This window comes from Echeneis naucrates, chromosome 4, assembly GCF_900963305.1.
Source record: "Echeneis naucrates chromosome 4, fEcheNa1.1, whole genome shotgun sequence".
Taxonomy (NCBI): Eukaryota; Metazoa; Chordata; class Actinopteri; order Carangiformes; family Echeneidae; genus Echeneis; species Echeneis naucrates.
In genome coordinates, this window is record NC_042514.1 from 17,166,286 (window position 1) to 17,189,103 (window position 22,818).

General features: G+C 43.1%; 1 protein-coding gene across 1 annotated transcript in view; it reads right to left on the reverse strand.

Moving 5' to 3' along the window:
• Positions 1–22,818, reverse strand: part of syde2 (synapse defective 1, Rho GTPase, homolog 2 (C. elegans)) — a 42,056-nt gene extending 19,238 nt beyond the window's left edge. Inside the window, exons 1-4 of the mRNA XM_029500395.1 lie at positions 22,683–22,818; positions 13,057–13,355; positions 12,568–12,958; positions 2,882–4,026 (exon numbers count right to left, since the gene is read on the reverse strand). Of these exons, the coding sequence (XP_029356255.1) occupies positions 2,882–4,026; positions 12,568–12,958; positions 13,057–13,355; positions 22,683–22,818 (1,971 nt within the window). The remainder of the gene's footprint in view (positions 1–2,881; positions 4,027–12,567; positions 12,959–13,056; positions 13,356–22,682) is intronic.

Sequence of the window (22,818 nt, forward strand, 5' to 3'; positions counted from 1 at the left end):
CCTGCACTCATGCTCTTTGGCTGCCAGGCAACACAAGCATCACCAGTGGAAGACCTATTTGTAGAATAAAGCAGACACAATAACAACAAACCAAAATGAGCTCCCTTAACAGGAACGTGGATGCTCAGTGACCGTAGCAGCAATAATGGGATCAGTTCCTTTTTTTCTTTTTTGTCTGGGATCAGCTTAAGGACTTTATAGAAACATCAAAGGAGACGAAAGGAAAAAGCGAAGAGTTCATTTGACCGTACTAATGCTCCTCTGTGTTAGGACGAAATGTACTTCTTTTAAACCACACTCACTTTCTGGTAATCGTTTGTTATCATAAAAATAAAAACAATATCCTTTGTGGTATGACTCAAGGACTCTATACATATTACATATCATTATTATTATTATTATCTTCTCAGTGAGTCAATAGTGTCATTTTCATTTCTAAATATCTTGCTTTCTCAAATCAACCACTGGGTATTTCCTGAACATTTCCAACTCATTTATGATTGTACGCAGACATTGTTTTTAATCATTAAATATGAAAAAAGAAAATAAAATAACTGCACCAACACAGGAAATTTGTGTCATGATCAAAATGTAAAAATATGTTTTGATGCATTTTTGCCTTTTCAAGGTAAAACCACGGTGATAATCACACCATCGTTTGTACCAGCTGCTTATTGGACAGATATCCATCCACCCAAAAGACAAAAGAGAGTCTCTTTACCAGGCAATGATATTATCATGAAAAGTTATTTGGGCATTACTTTGACAGATTATTAAGATTAATCAATACTTGGAATACTACAAATGGAGACCTTTCATGTCACAACATGTGTTCATGCTTTTCTCTCGTATATGACAGTATGTAGGTCACTGGGAGAGCTCTTTTTAAAGTATTTTCTTTCCAATAGACAGAGTGCTCAGCTACATAACTCCAGTCTCTCTACACAGATATTATCTGAAGTCTTTTGAAAACACCCACACTGTCTTAAAAGCTCAGAAGAGCAGACTCTGAAAAAGAGTGTCCATGAAACATCCACATAATCATTGGTAAAAAAAACAAAAAAACAAAAAAAAAGGCACACAGCTACATGTCTGGCCATGCGTGCTTTAGTGACACAACCTGCAAATTCCTCTGAGATCTGGTGTCAACCCCGTCCTAACCCCTGTCTGCCTGCAACCTGGGGGAGCACTTATACTTGATCTCTGACTGATACCCTGAGCAAAGTCTACTTTACATCTCTGTAACGAAAGAAGGCAGCAAAACAGAGGAGCAGGGGTGATTAGAGGCAGCAACAGAGGGAAAGGAGACTGAGTGGAAAAAGGGGGGCAGACGAAGAAACAAACAGCGTGAGACAAACAGATGGGAATGACAATATGTCAAGACAAAGCAAAGCAAATTAGATAAACAGGAAACTGCGCAAACTGTGACAATGTTGTTAGTGGGGTAAAAGGTACAGCTGCCCCATGAAGAAGGCAGAAGGGTAAATTTGGCCACGGGACATTAACTTTGCCAGAGTAACAGTACTTTGAACCACACTTTTAGGAAGTGCATGATTCAGCCCATGCAAATACTGCATATGATGCATTGTTGCACAAATAAAGAATCAAGCAACCTACAGTGCATTTACAGGAGGGATTAGCTTCAACTGCAGACCAACAATCTTCAAAGGCACGGGGTGTTCAGACTACTTTTTGGAACGGTCTAATGTTTTTCTTTTGGCCTGAGGACACCACAGTCCCTGGCAAACCTCTCCCGACCGTCCTGAGTGATCAGGAGCAGTCGCCAGACACTTTTACTGCTGCTGTCTCAGTCTTCACTGGGAGAAACACCACAACCTCTTTCTGGGCTTCAAAGTACAGATAAAACATGGAGGGGGGAAGAAAAAAGAAAATGATCTCATGGATCTACTGCCTCATCATCACCACCATACTAGTCTTTCTCCTCCCTGAAAGAAAGGGACACCTCAGGTAGGCTCAGGGACATCATGACGGGGGGTACATGCTGTACAAGCTGCATATCTCCTGCATCTCTTCAGCTCATGCCAGTCACCCAGCATTATTACCGGCTGCAGGGTGAACACTCATTTCACGGTACACAGAGCTAATGCTCGGGATGAAGGCTTACTTCTTTCTTCTTTTACTTTCATGCAGAAATCCATTATAGAATTTTATCCTACCATGCATCTTTTCAAAGGAATCCACAGCTGTGTTGAATATGCCAAATAGAATTAGAGAGACTTTCATCAATATGCACTGTTCGAACAACCTTAGTAGGGAATTAACTGATGAACTGTGATGATTTAATGTCATAAATTCCAACGGAGATCTTAGGATTTCCCCGTTTTTTGTTTTATTTATTTATATATTTCATATCTTTTCTCGTGTTGTTCAGAAAAAAAAAAAAGACTTTTGAACGTGTCACTTTTGAAAAATTGCTCTCATTGGTTCTCATTGGTTTAACTATTCTCTCTGACCTAATTGAGAGAACAGTTGGCAGATTAGACGGTAATGAAAATAAGTATGTGTCAGCCGAAGTGCTGAGCTAATTTGTCAGTTTGACATTGATTAAGAAAAAACGCAAATGTGATAGCGATATATCAATCCTTAATAAAATTTGAAATATTCCCAGCTGACATCTTTTCAGTTGTGAGGGTTTGCTGCTCTTCTGTCTTTATATCTGTTTTAACTTCATACGGATGGCTTTACAGTGTTGGTCAGGAAAAAAAAAAAAAAAAAAACACGGCGTAAATTGTAACAGACCTTTGTTTGAATCAGGACCAAGACCTTAACCACCTTAGTCCTTGTTCACATATTGCTGATTGCAGGAGAATTTGGGCCTTTTGTCTCAAAGTCAAACACTTTGGTCCATGATCACACTCACCTGGCAGCCTCTCTTCTCAATTTCATTGATGCACTTGCTTATGAGCAGCGGCACCATCAGTCCTGTGTTCTCCCGGTCCACCACCCGCCACGCCTCCACGCCAAACACTTGGGGCTCCCTGTCTCCATCTGGCCTGCCGTCAAGAGAGTTCTGCCACTGCTCCATCAGGCTCAGCTTGACGTAGATCAGCCCCCTCGGCTCCAGCTTCACTGCCAGCTGGTGGCAGCGTGTCACCCGGAAGAGTGCGGGCAGGACTACTGTACCGTGGCAGCAGACACGGTTGCGTCGTGGCGTAGGCTCCCAACTAAAGACTACCAGTTTCAGGTGCTGGGCGTTCTCCAACTCAATGTTGAAGGTGTGATCCATATCTAGGAAGGTAGTACGACACGTGAGGAGAGCAGTGCGTGCTTTATTAACTGAGTCCACTTGGATTGCACAGTAAACATCTCGAGAGTCCATGCGTGGAGGTTTGAGATCCTCAGCGCCGTAAAAGTGCAGGCTCATGAGTCCAGAGATGTACTGGCTGCACTTGGGCTGCTCGGTGAAGCTGTAATGGCGGAAAGCATCAATGTCCAGGTCTGTGCCACTGAGTTTTGAGCTTCCGCCCACTTCCACCTCTTTGCCTTTCCCTCCCTTGCCCTCTGTGGAGCTGTGCTTCCCAGATTTGGCCACCAGCTCTGGTGAGTCACCATCACTGAGGTAGCCACCTTTGTTGGCAGACTTTGAGCTGCCGTTACTTTTCTTCTTGCTGAAGCTGTGTTGTGTGGATACGCTGCTGTCCAGGTGGTAGCGAGAGATCACATTACGGCTTGCATGACCACTCCCAGACGCTGCTAATCGAGGAGGGCCTGGACTCTGAGAGACAGCCTCGGACCCGCTCCCATTGATTCGTGGAGAATGGGCTCTTGGTTCCAACTGAATGCTTCCATTGCTGTTGTTGTTGCTGCTGCTGCTACTCGGGGTCCCCTTGACACTGAGTTTCCGGCTGAGCTCCGGGAGCTTCTTCATCTTCATTGAGATCTTCCTGACGGTGCGTGGGGACTTAATCTTGTCTGGGAAGGACCAGTTGATGGAGCTGCTCTTCTTGGCCGGGTTTGGGCTGGAAGGAGGAGAGAAGCTGACAACATTGGGCAGTTCCGGATCATCTAGAGAGGAAATAAGAGCACATGGGAAAAAGCTGGTTAAATGGGGAGAGTGACGCATTTTCAACTTTTTCGTTGGTCGGAGACTTGGTGGAACAATTTAAACATTTTCCCTGCCAAAGAATGTGCCAAGAAAATATTTAGAAAGCAACTGTTGGACCATTGACAGGAGCAATAGGGCACCACCAGTCACAAGTCTTTAAAGTCACTGCAATCACATTTCACCAGACAACCCACCTTACTGCTGTGATTACATGTGCCTCCTCAGATGTCCAGTGAAAACGGGGAAATAAAAGACTGAGGAACCAAAGGCAAGTGTGCATGAGCCATAATTTACAGTCTCTCAGAATACTACACCTCCATGGCACATCATCAAGTGATTAGGGTTACGTGTAACCCATAATCCACTGCCAGAGATACATTGAGTAGGCAACACTTCATATAAACACTTCAGCACTGTATAATAAAGTTACAGCCTATAGATGTAAACCCAGACAGCGTTAAGCTAGTTAATATTCCATTTTAAAAGGCACAAAAAAAATGTGATTGGTCACCAAGAAGGTCTTCATTCAATCAAACACCAAGGAAAGTGAAGTGGAATGTCATTAGCTGCAGTTCCAGGAAAACAGAGGTCTATAAGGAGGGAAATTTCTGCCAAGACACAGCAACCGCTTCAGGGCTGAGCTAGAATTACTTAGTCATTATTCATGTCCGTTTGGACTGGACCTTGAAAGCAGCTCTCACCTAACTAGACATCTACACCATGAAATTTCAGGGTCTAGATTTCAATGCAGGAGTGACAGTCATTGTTTAGTCTGCAGCAGAGGCTCTCAAACGTTTTCACATCCAGGACCCCTAAATGGACAAAAATCAGACTATGGACCCCATTTTATAAAATGATGTTTTTGTGTCCCCTATCTGATTTTGTTTTATATATGTTTGACATATTTTATAAAAGAAAGTCTAGCATCGTCACACACATTGCCATTGTGTTACTTATAAATGGAATTATAAATGATTCCCCTTTTGCAAACCGCTATTCTGGTTTTTATAGATAAAGCTGTAAATCTAATCCTGACAGAGTATCACTTAATGAGGCTGTGAATGCTAGCCTGTTAGCCATGTAGCAGCATGAGGCTTTATTTAGAATTGGAGCTGATTATGACAAATCTCCTTCATCTCATTTAGCTCCATTATCTTCCCCAGCTAGTCGCCAGTATTGCAGTCATTACCACCAACACTGGCTGTTCTGTCTGCTCTTTAGTGTAAAGCAAACATTGCCCATGGTTACTGCCAAGTACTTTTTGCCTGGTACCTACAGGTCTAGATTTTACACAGACAAAAAAACAAGACAGCATCAATGGCTGTGATATGAACGAAACGTAAATCAAGTCTATACAGCTACAGCCCCGGATGCCCCTGAATGCTGTGATTTCAGGGTTAGAAAAATCTGGAAAGGGATGAGAAAGAAGAAATTTGTTGACAAGGAGCCAACCACGATTTTAGTGCCTAAAGTGGAATGTGTCAAATTATGGGCATCCTGCTATTTGCTCAACAGGAAGTTTGAGCCTCTCTCAAACAGAAAAACAGCCATTTTCTCCGCCTCTGTGCTTTATAGTAAGATTTCCTCTGTGTCCGACCTGCATTTTTTTCTTTTCTTTTCCGTTGTACACCTTACAGGGAATCCCTCGCTGCATGAGTGAATAGGAGATTAGAGGTTGAACCATATCACTCATTAGAGAATAGAATACGCCTTGTGAGAGGTTTTTTTTTTTTTTTGATGAGATCTAAATATTAAATGAAACCTTAAGTTCATGGGCTTATGAGCTATTTTCAGATTTAATACATGCATAATTTACTGTGCTGGGTCTGGATTTTACATTTTCAAAAAAATTACTTTCTCTGAATGAATCTCTGAGTTTTTTTGTTGGTGAGACAGAAAAACACAGAGATACAAAGTAGAAAGGGGAGCGAGGGAGAGATTGACCCTGCCAATAGCACCAGCTCTATTTTCAGAGGGGACCTGCTGTGCTATTCTGGGCTGAAGGTCTGAGAGTGAAAAGAGGGAGGCAGAGGAGGTCCAACAGGATGGAGAGAAGGGTTAGATGGGGGGCAGGAACAGGGCAGGGTGCAGCCTGCAGATGGGGGACAAAGGCACCCCTTGTCCAGGCTCTCTAAAACCTGGACGGTTGACTAGAAGGCTGGCAAACTGGCTGGTGAATGTACAAATGAACACGGCTGTTCTCTCACATTCCTAACCAAACCATGTTTAGCCTCCTTTCCCCCCCGTTGCTGAGTAGCCTGCTCTGTCACGGCTTCCTGCCAATAATAGACACAGAGGTGTGCTGAGAAGAGACAAAGTGGGTGGAAGGCACTGGAGGTGCAAATTTACCAAACAACATCTGGGGAGGGGTCAGGTACACAGAAAGCGCTGGTCAGGCAGAAACTAGGTTTTCAGGAGAGAACCTCCTTTTTTATGAAGCACAGCTCGCAACTCGTTCTAAATTCAAATGAAATCCTAATTTCTGTACATAGTATGGTGAATGGTTAATTACTGCTACAAGAAGAAATACAATACTTATATAAAGTTATCAGAGCTGCAGCTGTGAGTGTTCAGTGGTACATGTTAAATAAAGAGCGCCACATTTGAAGAGACGTTCAGTGACCGTAGAGGATGACTGAAAACACTACGTTATGTTTGCTCTACTTTGGGAATCACATCATGCTGCTTACAAAACTTTTCTGTCCAAATCAATGACATAACATTACATTTGATTATAATCAACAACTGATGAATTTTGTAAGGGGGTATTACATAACAAGAACACAGTCAATCGTATCGAAGATAAATTATATTATTCAGTTCTATTTTTCACATAATTAGCAATGCTAATTGCTAATTATGTGAAAAATAATCACAATATGCTAATTTAGCATATTGTGATTATTTGGGACTGGTGCCAATGGAATACTTAAGTTTCTATAAAAAAAGAATACTTTAATCAATATCTTGGGGAATACAATCATGCTCTCTCATTATATGATTGGTGAACTCATTGTAAAGAAAAAACTTCAAATGTTTGCCGACAGAGATCTTCTCAATACTAATTACTTTCTTTCCCATTTATTTGATAGCCAGAATGAATGCCTTTTGACAAAGCTAATGACTGGCACACGCACACGCACGCACACGCACACACACACACACGCACACACACACACACACACACACACACACACACACACACACTTGCAGCTGGGTCTTCTGCAGCCTTTGGTCTTGTGGCAGCAGTCAAGAGAATAATGTGACACCTCGCTAGCTGAGGTTCAGGGGCAATGCTGTGACACCTAACCCTCTGGGGTCATGTTTCATAGGTCAAAGGGCAAAAGGTCTACATTCCCCTGGGTGACACCTGAGCTGTGTAGCTGTGTACCTGATTACTGTAACACAAGAAAGAGTGCATAAGGATAAACACACACCCTCCCTGACCCCATGACCCTCCTCAGGCACCCAGCCACTGACACTTCTTAACAAAGCCCAGTAATTTATAACAGCTTTTCACAATGCCCACACAAGACAGGTGCAGGGGGTGTGTCTGTGTGTGTGCATGTGTTTAACAAAGTCTTTATCAAATATGATTGGTATATATTTACAACCATTCTGCTGCACATGCAGTTGTCTAGCCAAATTGTCACTCTTGCCGATGCCAAAGTCTAGAAAAGGTCTACTGAGAGAGAGAGAGAGAGAGAGAGAGAGAGAGAGAGAGAGAGAGAGCCGGAGAGAGGTTGAAACAAAGAGAAAGCGAGATAGATATAGCAACTGGTTGTACTCTGATAAACCTTGAAGGGAGACAGTTATCTGCTGTCCCTGATTACCTTTATAAAGCCACTTGTATTCACTTGAATGGTAAGCGTGTGTGTCTGGACAAGCATGTCGGCAAGTTAAATGTGTCCTGTAGTAGTCAGTAACCGCGGCTCAGCTCTGTGCCACTTCTTCTCTTTTGCCCTCTAAATAATGCAGTGCAGGAAGGCCTTAGATGGGTGGCAGGAGCCTGGCCGTTTCATTACAATGGTTACAAAACCCCTGCTAATATATCCAAGCATTCAGGCCTTCTCACTAGCACAACATGGCCCCCTGCCAAAGCCGCCCTCATGTCGTCTTAACTCACCCACCAGTGGAGGCATTCCTGCTCTGCTGGAACTCAAGCGGCTGAGTGGCTGCTAATTCTGGACGGCTGCCCCAGCCTCGCCACAGCTTCACCGACCAGGCATAAGGTACTGATAGCAATACAATGATATGCTGCCAAATATTGTTTTTATGTGTAATAAAAATAACATTTTCAGTATTAAACAAATTAAAGGAGCTGCAGCTTGGAGAGTGACAGAATATGGGGGAGAGTGTGGAGAATGACATGCGGCAAACCACACTGACTGGAAAATCGAACCGTCATCACCAATGGGGACTTTGTAGCCTTTGGTTTATGGGGAGCTGGTTCCACCAATATTATATTCATCATTTATTTTTATACGTTAAATCAAAATACATTGCTATGTTCATCACAGTCAGTGAAGAATTTACAGTTTTATCAGTGCTGATATCATTATCAATACCTATTTTAAGTAGTCAATCGGCCCTCATTTCTTTTTGATAGAAAGAATTATTTTGGGATTATTTTTTAAACAATAATAAACAAATAATTTTGTAAATGCAATTATTTACATCTAACCATAATAAGATCTTACCACTTTAACTGTGTTACGTTTACCCCAATATAAAATCACTAATCTTCCTTGACAAAATCTGAAATGAAAATGATAAAATAAATAAACAAAATAAAATAAAATATCATTGTCATCACACTAATCTGTTTTCAAGGTGTATCCTTTAATGAAATAATCAACTATTCAAGGGTCTGCTGTTAATGTCACGTACTGGGAGGAGAGGTGTATTGATTGCTTTCAAATATGAGGGTTAATGCTTTTGATTGATGTTAACAAATTATCTTCTAAAGGAACAAAGGAATAATATTTCCACAAGCAACCTGCAATTATATTCTCTAATTGACTACGATAGAGATTTTTGTTTGTCTCTTTTTAGTTTAATTGAGGAATAAATTAGAATAATCAGTGATGAGCATAATTGTTAGTTGCATCACTGGGTGAGCTTGGGTCTTAAAAATATGAAGAGAGGAAAACATCTCATCAAACACGCATCACCATGATGCAAAGATACCGTTCATGACATCCAATTTGTGGACAAAGTCCTCCCTCCTGCACACAGATACATTTCTACGAACCTGGCGATAAAATAAAGAACAGACCAGAGAGAACAGGCCATGAGAAAACTATGTGATCCAAACATCACATCTATCGCCAAGCTATGGAATCTGCTCTGGTTTTGAAGTGCTGTTCTCACAGTGTTGCTCGACGGAGTTGTTGACTTCCTCCTGACCAAACTGTGCAATCTTTGGCTGAGATTAGATTTCAGGTTTGAAGTCAGAGGCTTGAACTCTCATGTAACTTTAGCAGCCAGGGGCCAACTCTCAAGCACGGCAGCCAGCGTGACCAAAACAACCCCCAGAAATAGCTCTGATCCCATTCTGAGTGCTGGCCAAGTCAGATTCCCTACATAGGCACTAAAGGGAACAAGAGATTGGAACACACCAGCCTCTCCACCCCCAAAGTCCATCAATCATTATTCCCCATACAAATAGAGCATTGAGATGGACAAAAAAGTCAGTCAATAGGCAGCACATGAAGAGTCTGGAGTGTATCCGGCGCAGGAAAAAGAACCAGCCAGCCGGACAGAGGGAAACTATAGTTGCAGAAAGTCATCTACATCTGCACTGCTTCATTAATTCAGCACACGCTCGTATTTGTGCTCAATCAACAAAAAGCCTGTCAAATTTTTGGTCTTGCAGATAAAGTGGACTTTGTATGAGCCTGCATTTATGAAGAATCCAAAAGAGAAGCCAGAAGCAATGGATCAAATACTGTAGAGTTCAACACTTGTTGTTTGACTTTGACTTGACTTGTTGTTGTTGTTTAGATCAAAGGCCATTATTCTCCAGGAGGTGCAGTTGCATTTCCAAAATGTGGTGAGGCAACCCATAATGTGGTATCCTTCGCACAGTAGATGTGGTAAAGATACGGCACTCTGTGGTGGAAACAGTGATGTTGCTAATTCCACAAGTACACACGTTTAGTGAGGTATAGTCTGGATGCATTTCTGTTTCTATTAGATTATTGACAGATCAGCATGCTGTACATTTTTTTGTCAGTGGGTGAACAGTATATCAACTGTCAGTATAGAATTGGCGTTTTACTCATAATCTATGGCACCAGTTCAGCCTCAGTCTGTGAGTGGAGTGAATGCCCACAGCAGGCTCTTGTCACCATCCCCCTATACAACCAACCAGTTATGAGGGGAGGAGTGCAGCGTCATTATGCAGCCAATACAAACTGTTGGCAGAAACAACAATATATCTGACTTATGTTGCTGGTTAAATTATATGATATCTTCCTGCCGTCCTTTTAGTACTTAACTGCTACAACATACACATATAACTGTGACACGTAGCTGGGCTTGCTGCTCTTTTTTGTTGCAGTGAATTGTGGGATGGCGTCGCCAAAACCCACAGGAATCAATTGCAAAGTCAACAGAAAGCAGAGAGAGAGGCAGTTCCGGAGCAAGAGGGAAAGAAAGAAAGAAAGAAAGAAAAAAAAAACAAAACACTGCTACTCCCACTTTCACAGCTTCCAGCCAGAGCACCAGTAAACCCACGCTATCACAGACCGCTATCACAGACCAGCTCCTGTTACTCCTTTACATGATGTAAATGAGGGGCAGAAAACAAATCACTTTTGAAACAGGTAGACAGCTGAGTGAATGTTAAATGAGATGATAACAAGATCGGTCTTCTTGTAAAACTGCTGAACGAGCCACTCCAGCCAGCAATTTGTGTCCACTCATCAGCTTACCCAGCGTGAATGGGCCCGATTGACACCAGCAAATTTTATCTGGACTGCAAAATAGGTCTGAAACTGTGGCGGCATAAATAGCCTAAATTTAATTAGCCCTGTGCACCGTGACTAGAGCCTTTCTTTGGCCAGGACGGCAAGATTTATTCAGGATGGGTTAATCCTAATCCTACAAGGAAAGGCTCTCAGGATGGATAGCTACACGTGATGTCAGCAGTTTGAGTCAGTCAATGAAGATCAAGGAGTTCATCTGCTGCCAATCAAACCTGTGTCCTCATTAAGGGCAAGTTAAGACTTTCTACTCCTCAAGATAAACTGTTTCTTTGTCTGTGCTGATTTTAAAATGGGGAGAGCTGCAGCTCAGAGCAGAATCTTCCAATTTTACCAACATTTCTCAGTGACTCGTGGTTCAAAATTTAAACCCTTCACTATTGCGGGGGGGGGGAGACTGATGTTTCTGAGCTTGTTTCCAGCATTCAGCGATGCAGTAAATATGCTGCTCTGAAAACTAAAGCTTATGTATTAGATTTCACTGAACATGACCAAACTATTCAGCCTCGCTTTGTGTTCCTACACTATGAATGGCTGTTGCGTGCCATAGAAGTGTTGTCAAAAGTTGTAATTATAGGCTCAGCTCAAGATGCGCCACTTGCTTCAAACTACCATGTTGCCACATCAGAGAGAACAAAAAGTCGGAAGTTAGCAAAGACAGACTGAGCTTATTAACAGACAGGGAGCCGTGTGCTGGCTGTCATTATTATGCTGTCCCAGTAGAGTTGTCAGAGAGTTGTCGAAAACCTCTAACAGATAAGTACATGTACATGTAAATGTGTGAGAGCACCTCAGTTCATTCATAGTAAAACTCGGCAGCTCACAAACCTGTATTTTTGAGTCAGCACAGTTTTAATGAGCTAGTTTTCAATGTGACAAGATGTTTATTTTACTGAGAAATAAAAACCCCTAAGAACACAGTCGTTCGTATGAGCTTCAGGCACACGTAACTGGATATTCTTTCCTCTGAGGAATACCAGTTCTGATTTCCTCAAAGCTAACGTCGATCTGAGTTTAACTAACAAGGGACACCAATATAGAGTGATATGATTTGAGAGCTATAGCTCCTTTCTGCGCTGCTCAAACAAAACATACAAGAAAATACTGAGCTGATACAGCTACAGTATATTTGTCACTGATTTCAAAAGGAATTTTTGACTTAAAACCAAGCTAATTTCAGTCTTACAGCGTCTAAATCCCCAATCTCACATACTTCCTTTATGTGTGAGAATTTCTACGGAAAGCCAGGAATGACTTGTTGCTATATAAGTCTGTTCATCCTTATATTTTGAAACATCTTCAACACTAACTATAATTAGTGTTCAAGGTGTGCAAGACCACAAAAATCTGCCCAGAGTGACTGGCTTGGAGACAAAACACCAAAGAATAATTGGCCCTTGAGCATCATTCCCAAAGAGAAAGGGTGAATGAAGAACTCGACAGAGGACAGGAAGGAAAGGAAAATGAGAGAAGGTGTGGGTGCCTTTCATTCACTTTTTTTTTTTGCCTCACCTGTAGCTCTGATGGTGGAAGGCCCCCCCTCTTCCTGAGGTTTGCACGCGAGCATCTGTCTGTGCAGCTGTGGTGCCTCTGTGGAATGTACAGCATTCCCCTGACTCCCATCTCCTGAGCTGCTGCCAAAGCCTTCGCCGAGCACCTCCAGCCCTGCGCTGCTGTTGCTGTCATGTGTCCTGTTGACCTGACCCCCATCCCCACCCCTGCTACGCCTTCTCTCTGGCTCCATTCGAGGGGGCACGAGCAGCCGAACAGATGGTCGGTGAGATATATCAGGCTCATCGTCCTCGGGGATGGGGTTGTACCAAATATCTCCTTCGTCATCCGCATCGTTTTCCTCAGCTGGGTCCACGCTCCGAAGGTGAGGAGACGCACTGGCTTGACCAACCTACATTAAGCAGGAGCTTGTTTAACTCCAATGAAACGATGGATGAGGCATTACATCGAACTGAAATATAACAACCAGTTGAATCTTGTATAGCTAACCTGTAGCAGTTGCTGGACCGGCCGCATTGGGGCTCCCTTTAAGGGTCTCCGGTGGTCTGGGGGGGGACTGGGAGGAGGAGGAGGATGAAGGGAGCCCTGACCACCCTCCTCCTCAGCTCCCAGCATTCCCTGTAGCTCATCCTTAGTGCAGTGATTCCTCCCAAGGGAGCTCTGCTGCAGCCAGTTGCGTTTCTTGGAGACGGTGATGGTGGTGAGCGGCTGCCTCCATGTCAAAGCCTCAGTGGCTCTGCCGACGTCACGGCCGTTAGCACAGGGGGTTTGGACATTGTCAATAAAAGCTAAGGGGGTGATGGAGACAGAGAAGAATGTAAGTGTAACTACTTCATCCAAGGAGACACATAAAATAATTTGATTGGCATTAGAAAGCAACTAAATCAACTCATAATCACTGTTATCTTTTTGGACCGAATTCAGTTACAGAATATGAACTCAGGATATTAATCCCTGTCAACTTGACGAAAACATCTGTATCAAAAAAGAAAAAAAAAAACAACTGTGTTGGAAGTGTTGAAATATTGAATAAATAGACTAGTGTCATATTGTTTGTTGGCTAACTAAATAACTAACATCACTGCTTTGTTTTGTCAGAATGTGACTTTTTTTTTTTTTTTGGATCGAATGTCATCCCATAAGTTATTTGACCGAAGGAGATCAAAGAGAGATTGATCATTTTCTATCACAGAAACTTGCGGACCAAAAAAAAAAGGAAAAAGATGAGAAACCTCTGGCATTACAGCTGTGAAAACAGAGCATGGGTGATGTTTGCGGAAAGCGGGTTGATGATAAGGACAGGCAGTCGTGATATGTGAGAAAAGAAAAAAAGGAAAAATGATAGAGGTGGGGATATGGCCCCTTAGTACAACAAAAGAGCGCCTGTATGGCCTTAAGCATGTTGATACATTGTGGCTATTTTTTACTCAGATAGTAAGTTGTTTTTTGGCTTTTACTAAAAATCAATCTGCAAATCATCTGAGATGCTTTTATTTTCACAAGATTTGATGAACAGATGCAAGCTGAGAAAAACAACCCATGTGTGTGTGAGAGAGAGAGACACGGAGACTGAGGTGCTCAGATTAGGGTCTTGCTCTAACATGTACGGCAGACTTGTGTAAAAGACTGTTTTGATCCTCAGCAGCTCCCAGACGAGCCCCTCCACATGCTATAATGACAACTTCTCCTTTCCTTAAGGAAATGCATTTTCATGCGCGCCAGGCTGCATCCACCAAATTACAGAGTTGAAAATATATTTTCAATTTACCAAATAGAATATAAACAGGGCCTCCAGTATGTGCATGCTTGACTGTGCCATTAAAAAGTGTGACTGGGTCAGAGTAAACTACAAGGTTTTTCTTGTATTATTAATCCACAGCAGTACAGGGAAGTGAACAGAGAGGTACATTAAAAATAAATAAATAAATAAATAAATCACATGGCTTCAACTGACATAACATCTACTCAGTAGATTGAGACTGAGGTACTTTTTTGCTTGGCCACATTCAGCTACAAAAGTGGCATAGAAAGCAGGAAACTCCACTGGAATTTATTTTTCCCTGGAAGTAACCCAGCCTCTCTCAGCCCTCTTATGAGCTATAAAGCAACTTTATAAAAAGACCGGCTGACTTGCAATAATTGCTGCACCAAAATCCCTTAAACACAAACTTTGTAGTTCTTTTAACCACAAAAAATTCGAACTTAATTCCTCTCGACTTATTTTCCACGAGAGAAATATGTCAAGTATGATGTGGGCTGAAATTGATTGTGTTTGGCATGCCATGCCTCTGCGTTCCAGCTGATTATATAAGATGGTGCTGGGTGTATAAAACAGCTTTCAGTGGCTAGAACAGAAGCCACTTTAAAGGCATCCCTAATCTACACATGGGAAAAATAACAAACAGCCTGAGCAACTAAAACATAACCAATCATAGCCTCTCTGTTGCCCCTTTTATTTGAGCTGAAACAGACCACTGCCATGATATACTGCCCATATTTATATATTTCATGGCTTCTCTTATATTTAACTTCCAGAAGTTTTCCAGTCACAAAGAGTGTTTGTATGACCCGAGCCAGCATCATGTTTGCATTAGCCTGGATTAAGGTTGGAAGTTGGGTTTAAAGACCTGGAGCTCAGCAGCTTTAGCATGTTCGACTCCCGAGTGAAGGAGGGAGGCATGTTTGTGGCTCAATATTGAGTCCCGTGTTATGTGTAGGCAGAAGATGGCAGGCTATAATAATCTACCATGATTTGTTTTCAGTTGTTCTGTCCTTTCAGTTCCTTATAAACCTGTGAACTCTTACTGGTTCTTCTGTTTGAAATAAGATGAGGGGAAATCACAACCTTCATGAAGGTAGGAGTTAATGCAGCACTATTCTACTGGGCCGTGTCAGTTGATGCCGATTCATTGAAAAAGGATTAAAAAGATGGTCAATTTAATGCAAAGACTACAAATGGAGCTAAAAGGGAACATTTAAGGGATGGAAATAAGATTGTATTAAATTAACTATCACACGTGTGAATGAGTAGGACTGAAATAAAACGTCAGGTAGGAAAGTACAAACAAACGTGACATGAATTCAGGAGGGGGAAAGACCTTTAAGACCGAGGCGAACCCCAAACGGCACACTCTGTCACCAACGCTCACTCTGGTAGCACAAGATTGAACAGAAGTGAGATGGTTACGCATGGAGTTGTTGTTAGCATGCCATCTAATTTGAGGGGTCTTTCATAACTGGAAGAGGAAGCGTGTCCTGACATGAACAGCATTCCAGACCACAGCTCCAGATTTACAGCCTCGCCAGTGTCACACTATTTTCACAGGAGCAACACCTTCCCCAGGAAACATCAGGCCACTGGCTTGACTTAATAACTGAGATTTTAGCCATTTTCACTGCTGTCAAGTGTCCTGCTCTGAGAGCCAGTAATTGTCTCCTTCTTTATTTTTAGAATGAACCATGGCAATATCAGACGGTGTTAGTATTGTCTGATGAAAAACAAATAATGTTGGGGTTGTTCTTCCCAAAAATTATCTTTAAAATGTAACAGAGTCATGTTTGAATTAGTTATTCAATCAAAAAGAAACTTTTCTTCTTTCCAACCTTTGTACGATTATCACATTCATCAACTGATAAAATGCAAAAGAGAAAGTTTCAGCTCTTCTGCTTTTCTTTGTCAGAAAGTAATTCAAAGACTTGACAATGAAATCATCTTAAAGAAATTATCTTGTGTAAGTTCAACAATTTTCTTAAATCTTTAAGATTGATTAAGTTACTGTTTCAATAAAATAATAAGCAGATTAGCTGATGAAAAAAAAAACATTAGCTTTGGTCTCTAGTGCACAGCCATTCGGACAAACTTTGTGGGAAACAGGATTCCTTAATGACCTTCAGACTTACAGACAACAGACTTACAGACAACAGACTTACAGACAACAGACTTACAGACAACAGACTTACAGACCTACAGACTTACTAAGTGCCTGTTATTAACAAAATGCTGCGCAAACATGTCAAAAAAACGATAAAAATTTCAAAACAAAGCTGGCAAATTCTGTGCTGCCAAGGTATGAAGATGATGCATTCAGTTCAGGGGAAATAAGTCACACCCCCTGACCTGAAGGTAACAGATGGCCAGAGCACATCATATGAGGCTGCACGTCTGTGCGAGAGGGAGGGCGGATGGGGAGGAGCATTATGTTTGTCTGAGGTGCTGAAAGAAATGCTAACTTAGAGAGAAAACTGTTTGTTTCCTGCTATGGGCCTGCACCATATGCTCCTGACAGTGAACCTAATTACATTAATGTCTAAATCTTCTCAGCGACTGAATCGTTTTCTCCTCCAAGACAACACTCGATCCACTTTCCCATAGGCTTCTCTTTTATTCCCTGAATTCCTTTTCCTAAATAGCAGCTCCTCTTTTGATGAGTGCAAAACACACACCAGCTATTTTCTCCTGCATACAGACAACACTTTTGTTGTGTATACAGACTTTCAAGACCCCTCCTCCCCAAGAAGAAATCTGCCATACATTCTTGTTGATACTCATTCAAATGTTAATTAGGGTTCTCAGTGTAGATTTTTCTTTTTACACCAGGGCAGAGCAGTGATCGTTCAGGGTTGCATCACATGTCAACACTTGTATCCCACTGAGGCGTCATGGCAGCGTGGCCTGCTAATATCCCTTCCTCCTCAGTTGGCATGAAAACCAAATTCTTTTCAATGTTGAAGCTCTACCAGTGGTTCCTCTGCCCTGTTTCATTGTTTCTGTTTTAAAAAAAAAACAAAAAAAAACCTTCAAGGTCAAAACAATCTAAAAACCACAGATGGGCTCACAGTTTGATCCAAGTTTGAAACACTGGTATAAATAAGACATATTACTCAAAGGCTTCTCAAGAAAAGCTCTGCATCTCCTGGCAAAATGTTTCCACCTGCTCATCAGCACCTAACAAACTGCCGGTGTTTGCCACATGCTCTTACCAAACACCACCCTGTGAGCCATCCACTACATAAACCATTGTGGTATGATCTCTGATGGCTCAAATTTCCCCTGTCATCTGATCTGCCTTTAGAGCCAGCATCCTCCTTAAATCTGTCCAAGAACAGTCACACCAGACAAGACAAATTATTGTGCTTCCACCGTCAGCCACGTGCATTTATGTGATGTGGAGGGGGGCGGCTCAGTAACAAGATTTTTGGCACAATACAGAGACCAAACACGACATCGTCCTGACATGACTTGACAGCAGTCGAGGAGGATTGTGTTACACCTGCACTTTCAGCTTGTAGCTACTTTGAATGCACTGAGCAAGCAGGAATTAATATAATCAAAATGTTGAGCAACACACTGCAAACCTGATCTAGAGCATGTCTTTAATTCATACTTGGTTGTGAGCGAAAGCTGTCGACATTTTTCTTGGTGACATAACCTCAGAGTTAGATAAGAAGATTCCCACCAATTCTGCCTCTTAGAATAAAGACCAGAAACAAGTCTAAGAAGTTAACATAGCCCAACTTCATTATAATAAAATCTACCAACCAGCGCCTCAAATCCTCTTGAAGCTCACTATCAAAATACAAACTAGCCTTTCATGTTTTGTTTTATTCATGCAAAATTTTGTGAGAATGATGAAGGAAATTAATATCATTGTGGTTTTAAGGGAGTTTAAGTTGTTTTGTGACCTGCTATTTCTTGTCCAAGACCAAATGCCAGGCGACCAGCAGACAATCGTGGCTGTAGCGTCATATCCTCTCATCTAACTCTGACAGAGTGTGAATTATTGTTAAACTTTTCTTATAGAAGCTGTTTTCTCAGATGCAAAAAGTAATTTTAAAGTATTTCCAGCAATGTATTCTGGGGATGATTAATCTCCTGGTATGAGCCTGAGGATTCCAAAGGACAAAGCTCTGTTAAAAAAGGGCAATAAAAGAAAAGACTATCTGCCTCTAGGGAGTAGCTCTCTCTGTTTGTGGTGTCTATGGCTCTGTCTCAACTTCAGGCTTGACTGACACAACACTCCTGTGTTCAGGTTTGGCCAAAACATAATGTTTGGGTACTGCCTACCTGCTGCCACACCAATGCTCTACCACAGCACAGCACTGCTAACACTTCATTTCTATAGCTGCAAATACAAACATGCATATACACAACGGTAATGTGCATATACGTGCTCACGTGCACTATGTCCCTTTCCTACAATTTAAAAGGAGTGACACATTCAGCTAAGTGTGATCATGTACATTTTTCTTAGAGCAAATTAAAGACAAGTCAGAACAGAAATAAATTAGCTCCAGTCTAATTAAGCCAACATTTTGCCCTGGGACTTCATAGCAAAGTTTAATTTCTTATATATAGTAAAGGGAATGGTTATTTTTAGAAGAGGAGAAATATACAAATGCTTTCATCAAGTAAAAGAATACCCATAAACTTAATAAAGAGTTTCAAGCTAATACAAGCAATTCACCGGAGCTTCTGAGAGCTTTGGGCCTTTCTTTCATTTTTTTCTTTTTTCTTTTTTCCCCTTTTTAAATAGGTCTTTTCAACGTGCTGAGAGGCCCACAGGGAAAAATAAACCCAGCCATGACCTTAATAAATACTTAATCACCCTTCATATTGTTCATTCATGGCAAGGAGTTAAGTAACACAACGTCAACAAGTTAAACAACAGGAATGGCATCCTAAATATTCAATCCAGAGACTCTTTAAAATGCAAGTTACCATGGAGCTGTTCAGAGCAAATGACTGGGGAGGAAGGCAACATGACAGCCGCCCCCCCAAGAGAATAGCTGCACTGGCTTCCCTCCTTCTGTGGATTCCTCTGGCCACAGCTGTGGAAAAGTTCAGTGGGGACAGGGAGAGGGGAAAGCTGAGGAAAATGGGGGGGGATCCGAGAACCAAGCGGTAGAGACCTTGGAAACTAATATCAAAAGGACTCTTGTCTTTACTTTAAAAGAGAGACAGCAGGGGCAAGATGTAAAAGTCCGGACCCTGCCATGCCGACCGCAACTGCAAGTCAAACACAGAGGCCTTCCGCTCTGCAGCCTCAGAGATCGCACTCTATTTCTAGTAGCACGGCAAACTGACAGTCAACAGCAGCCTGCGCACATGGCAGGTCATCTATTTACTCTGGAAAATGTCACCAGAACAACATGCACAGAGGCACAGGAGCTACATCCAAGCAGATATAAAACTGTTTCACAGTGCAGGAAAATGAATGATCACGAAAAAAGATAATATGTTTTTGATCCATACAAAAGGAAAGCATTTCCACATCCTCTAAAACAAATGCCAATACACTTTTTCCACAAACACATTTTCCAAATCCTGCTATTCAACTGGCTAACTGCCTCGAATGCAGTCAGCTTAGGTCAGCATGGCAAAACTGTGGTAACACTAAAACTGAAGACACTGCTGTACAACTTGCAAACAGTGATGCGGGTGATCAAGGGTGCAATGTTGGTACAGAAATTCCTGCAAAAGCCATTTCAAATAAGCAAATAGACCATATGACATAATTTTTATCAACTGCAGTTTACCAATATTACACATTTTGTGAGTTGAATAAATGAAAATTTGTATGGCCACTGTTGCATGGCGAATTGAACACTCCTCCTGCAGAGAAAAATGGGGACTATGATTGACACAGAAGAACAGCAAATAGATATTGTAGAAATGTTTTTGTGTGGCAAACTGAGTAAATGTATTTAAGACTAAGTCTCACACATCTATCTTCTGACTGTCTCAAATTTGAAATGATTTGGTGACTCCAAAATGGTTTTATGATACAGATGTTTTCTTATATTTAACCCCCATCACAAGCAGAACACATGAGCAAAGTCAAGATCATTTCACATTTTCAACATCATCAAATACGAAGTGCACACATACCCCACCACCAACACCACAAAAAAACAAAACACGGCAACTAGCAGAGAGTGAGTTAGTTGTTACTGGACTACACTGTGAGTGAGAGGACCTAGAGCTTGGTGTTCAATGGTGTTCAGTGTTAAAAATGCACCTAAATTAGTGTGAAGGACAGAACCCGGCACCAGTTAGAGAGTCTTAAAAAGAAAGCAAGGAGATCTGAGGTGACCCTTTGCTTTGCATCCAGAAGAGGAGAGCTGCAGGGTGGACCACCACCAAATGGAGATTACTATGAGTGGAGGAGGATGACAATCAGACGAGAGGAAGAAGGGTGAGAGGTCTCTGATTTTAAAGGATCCACGGGAATTGAGGCCACTCCGTGTGGCCTTCCTACCTGGATACTGCTGTCGAGGTGACTTGACTGTAGGTGATTTGGCCTTTGTAGGTTTAACTCCTCGGCTGGAAACCTGGACCACAGCTTTAGGCCCTCCAAGGTTAGATTGAGGGCAGGGCCGGTCCTGGATTTGACCTCCACCACGGGGCAAAGATGAGCCCTCTATACGCTGCTTCATCTCTGAAGACAGTAAGCGGCCCTTGTGCATCCACTCCTGCATCTTGTTGACAGTGACACCGTGGCCCTTATTGACAGAGTTGACCCCCTGCGCTTGGAGTCCGAGCAGCTCCTGCTTGTTGTCGTGACCCTGACGTGTTGTTGCCTCAGCGTTGCTGTCCGAAGAACCCGTGAGGCTGTTGACCGAGCCACTGCTGTCATTGAGCTGCCCGTCACACTCCTCCTTACCGCCAACATCTTGTAGCTGCTCATCACTGCCGATGGCATTGTGGTCTGACAACTTGCCTGTGACTTTAGCCCCTTCTGCCTCTTTTGTCACTACAACCTCATTATCGTTACTTATTTCTAAATTCTGCGTTCCAGGGGCCTGAAGAGAGACTGAGAGTCGTCCTGGATACCTGATAGCTCCGTCACTAGCAGACCGCAGTAATAGAGGCCTTATCTTGGTCGAAGTAAGGTTCACCATACTCTTACTGTTCAGCCTGCATTTGAGCCCTGACTCAGGGTTCCCACCAAGGCAGAGCAGCAGTGAGTCAGTGTCAGACACCTGCTGAGGACTGTGGTCTCCTCCTGAGGACCAGGAATCACTATCCATGTTTTTGGCAGATAGCCGTGAGCACAGGCTGTCCCTGGAGTGGCTGCTGCAGGAGGAGGCGGCCTGCTGCTCGGTTAAACCACCACTAATCTGCTGCACATCCAGGTTGATATCATTCATGGCGTTGATGAGGAGATAATAAGCCTCTTTCAGCTGGTTCCTAAGCCTGTCTGTTTCCTGAGCGCTGTTCCAGTCATCCAGCTGTCCTCTGTCCAGAGCGGACACCTCGGTGTGTGCAGCCTCGGCCCTTTCACCATCCCCTTTCACCCGGATGGTTTCATAGAAGGGCAGAATTTCATTATCATAATAATCGTCGTCCTCACTGTCTAACGGGTATCTCAGTGAGCCATCTGTGGCGCACAAGGATGCCACGTTAATGTCACATATCTCTAACTCTGTGGGGAAAAAGGTCGGGCTCAGGTCCCCTGCATACTCCGGCTCGTAGCTCTCCAGGTTTCGGATTAAAATGTGCTCTTCCGTGTTTCTTGACACGCAGTTTAAATGCGCAAGATTTGGTGAGTGTGTGTCTGAAGTTGGGTCGCTGTCAAAACTCCAGTTCGCGTTGTGTTCCCCCGCCATGTGCCGGGTCTGTCCTCTGTCTTCGGGCTCTGTCCCCTCGGTATCTCTGGCCTCTGCAGGTCTACCACAGCCCCCGGTGTGCGCCTCGACCCGTGCTCGGTGGAACAGGCGATGCGAAGTGTCCCCGAACCCGATTGAATCGCCGACGCTGCGCTGCCGCGGGAGCGACACGAAGTGTTTTCTGTTGGCGTGCGGTCCTCGCGGTAACGCGACTTTGTCGTCGGGTCTGGCCCCCCTGCGGCTCAGCTCTCTCTCCCTGAAGTGGCCTTCTCTTTGAAGAGAGACCCCCAGGAGCTCCTCATTAACCCGAGCCCTGCCCCCGCCGCTCCGCTCCTCGGACGAGCGACTCTCCCGGACTATTGCGACCCCCCCTGCTCTCACCATCCCTCCGACAACACAATTCTCGTACGTACTCATTCTCTCAGACGTGCAATCCGGCCCCGTGAGCACATCTACTGGGCGAGCCTCGTCCGAGTCTCGCCGCGTCTGCAAAACTTTTTCTTTACCTTCTCGGCCCCCGTTCGCCGCCGCCGCCGCCGCGGCTGCAGCAGCGGAGCCGTATCCAGCGCCGACAGTCGCTCCTTTCTTGGATTTCTTCCCCCGGAGTTTCGCTAATAAAGTCCTCCGCAGAGGATCAGCCAT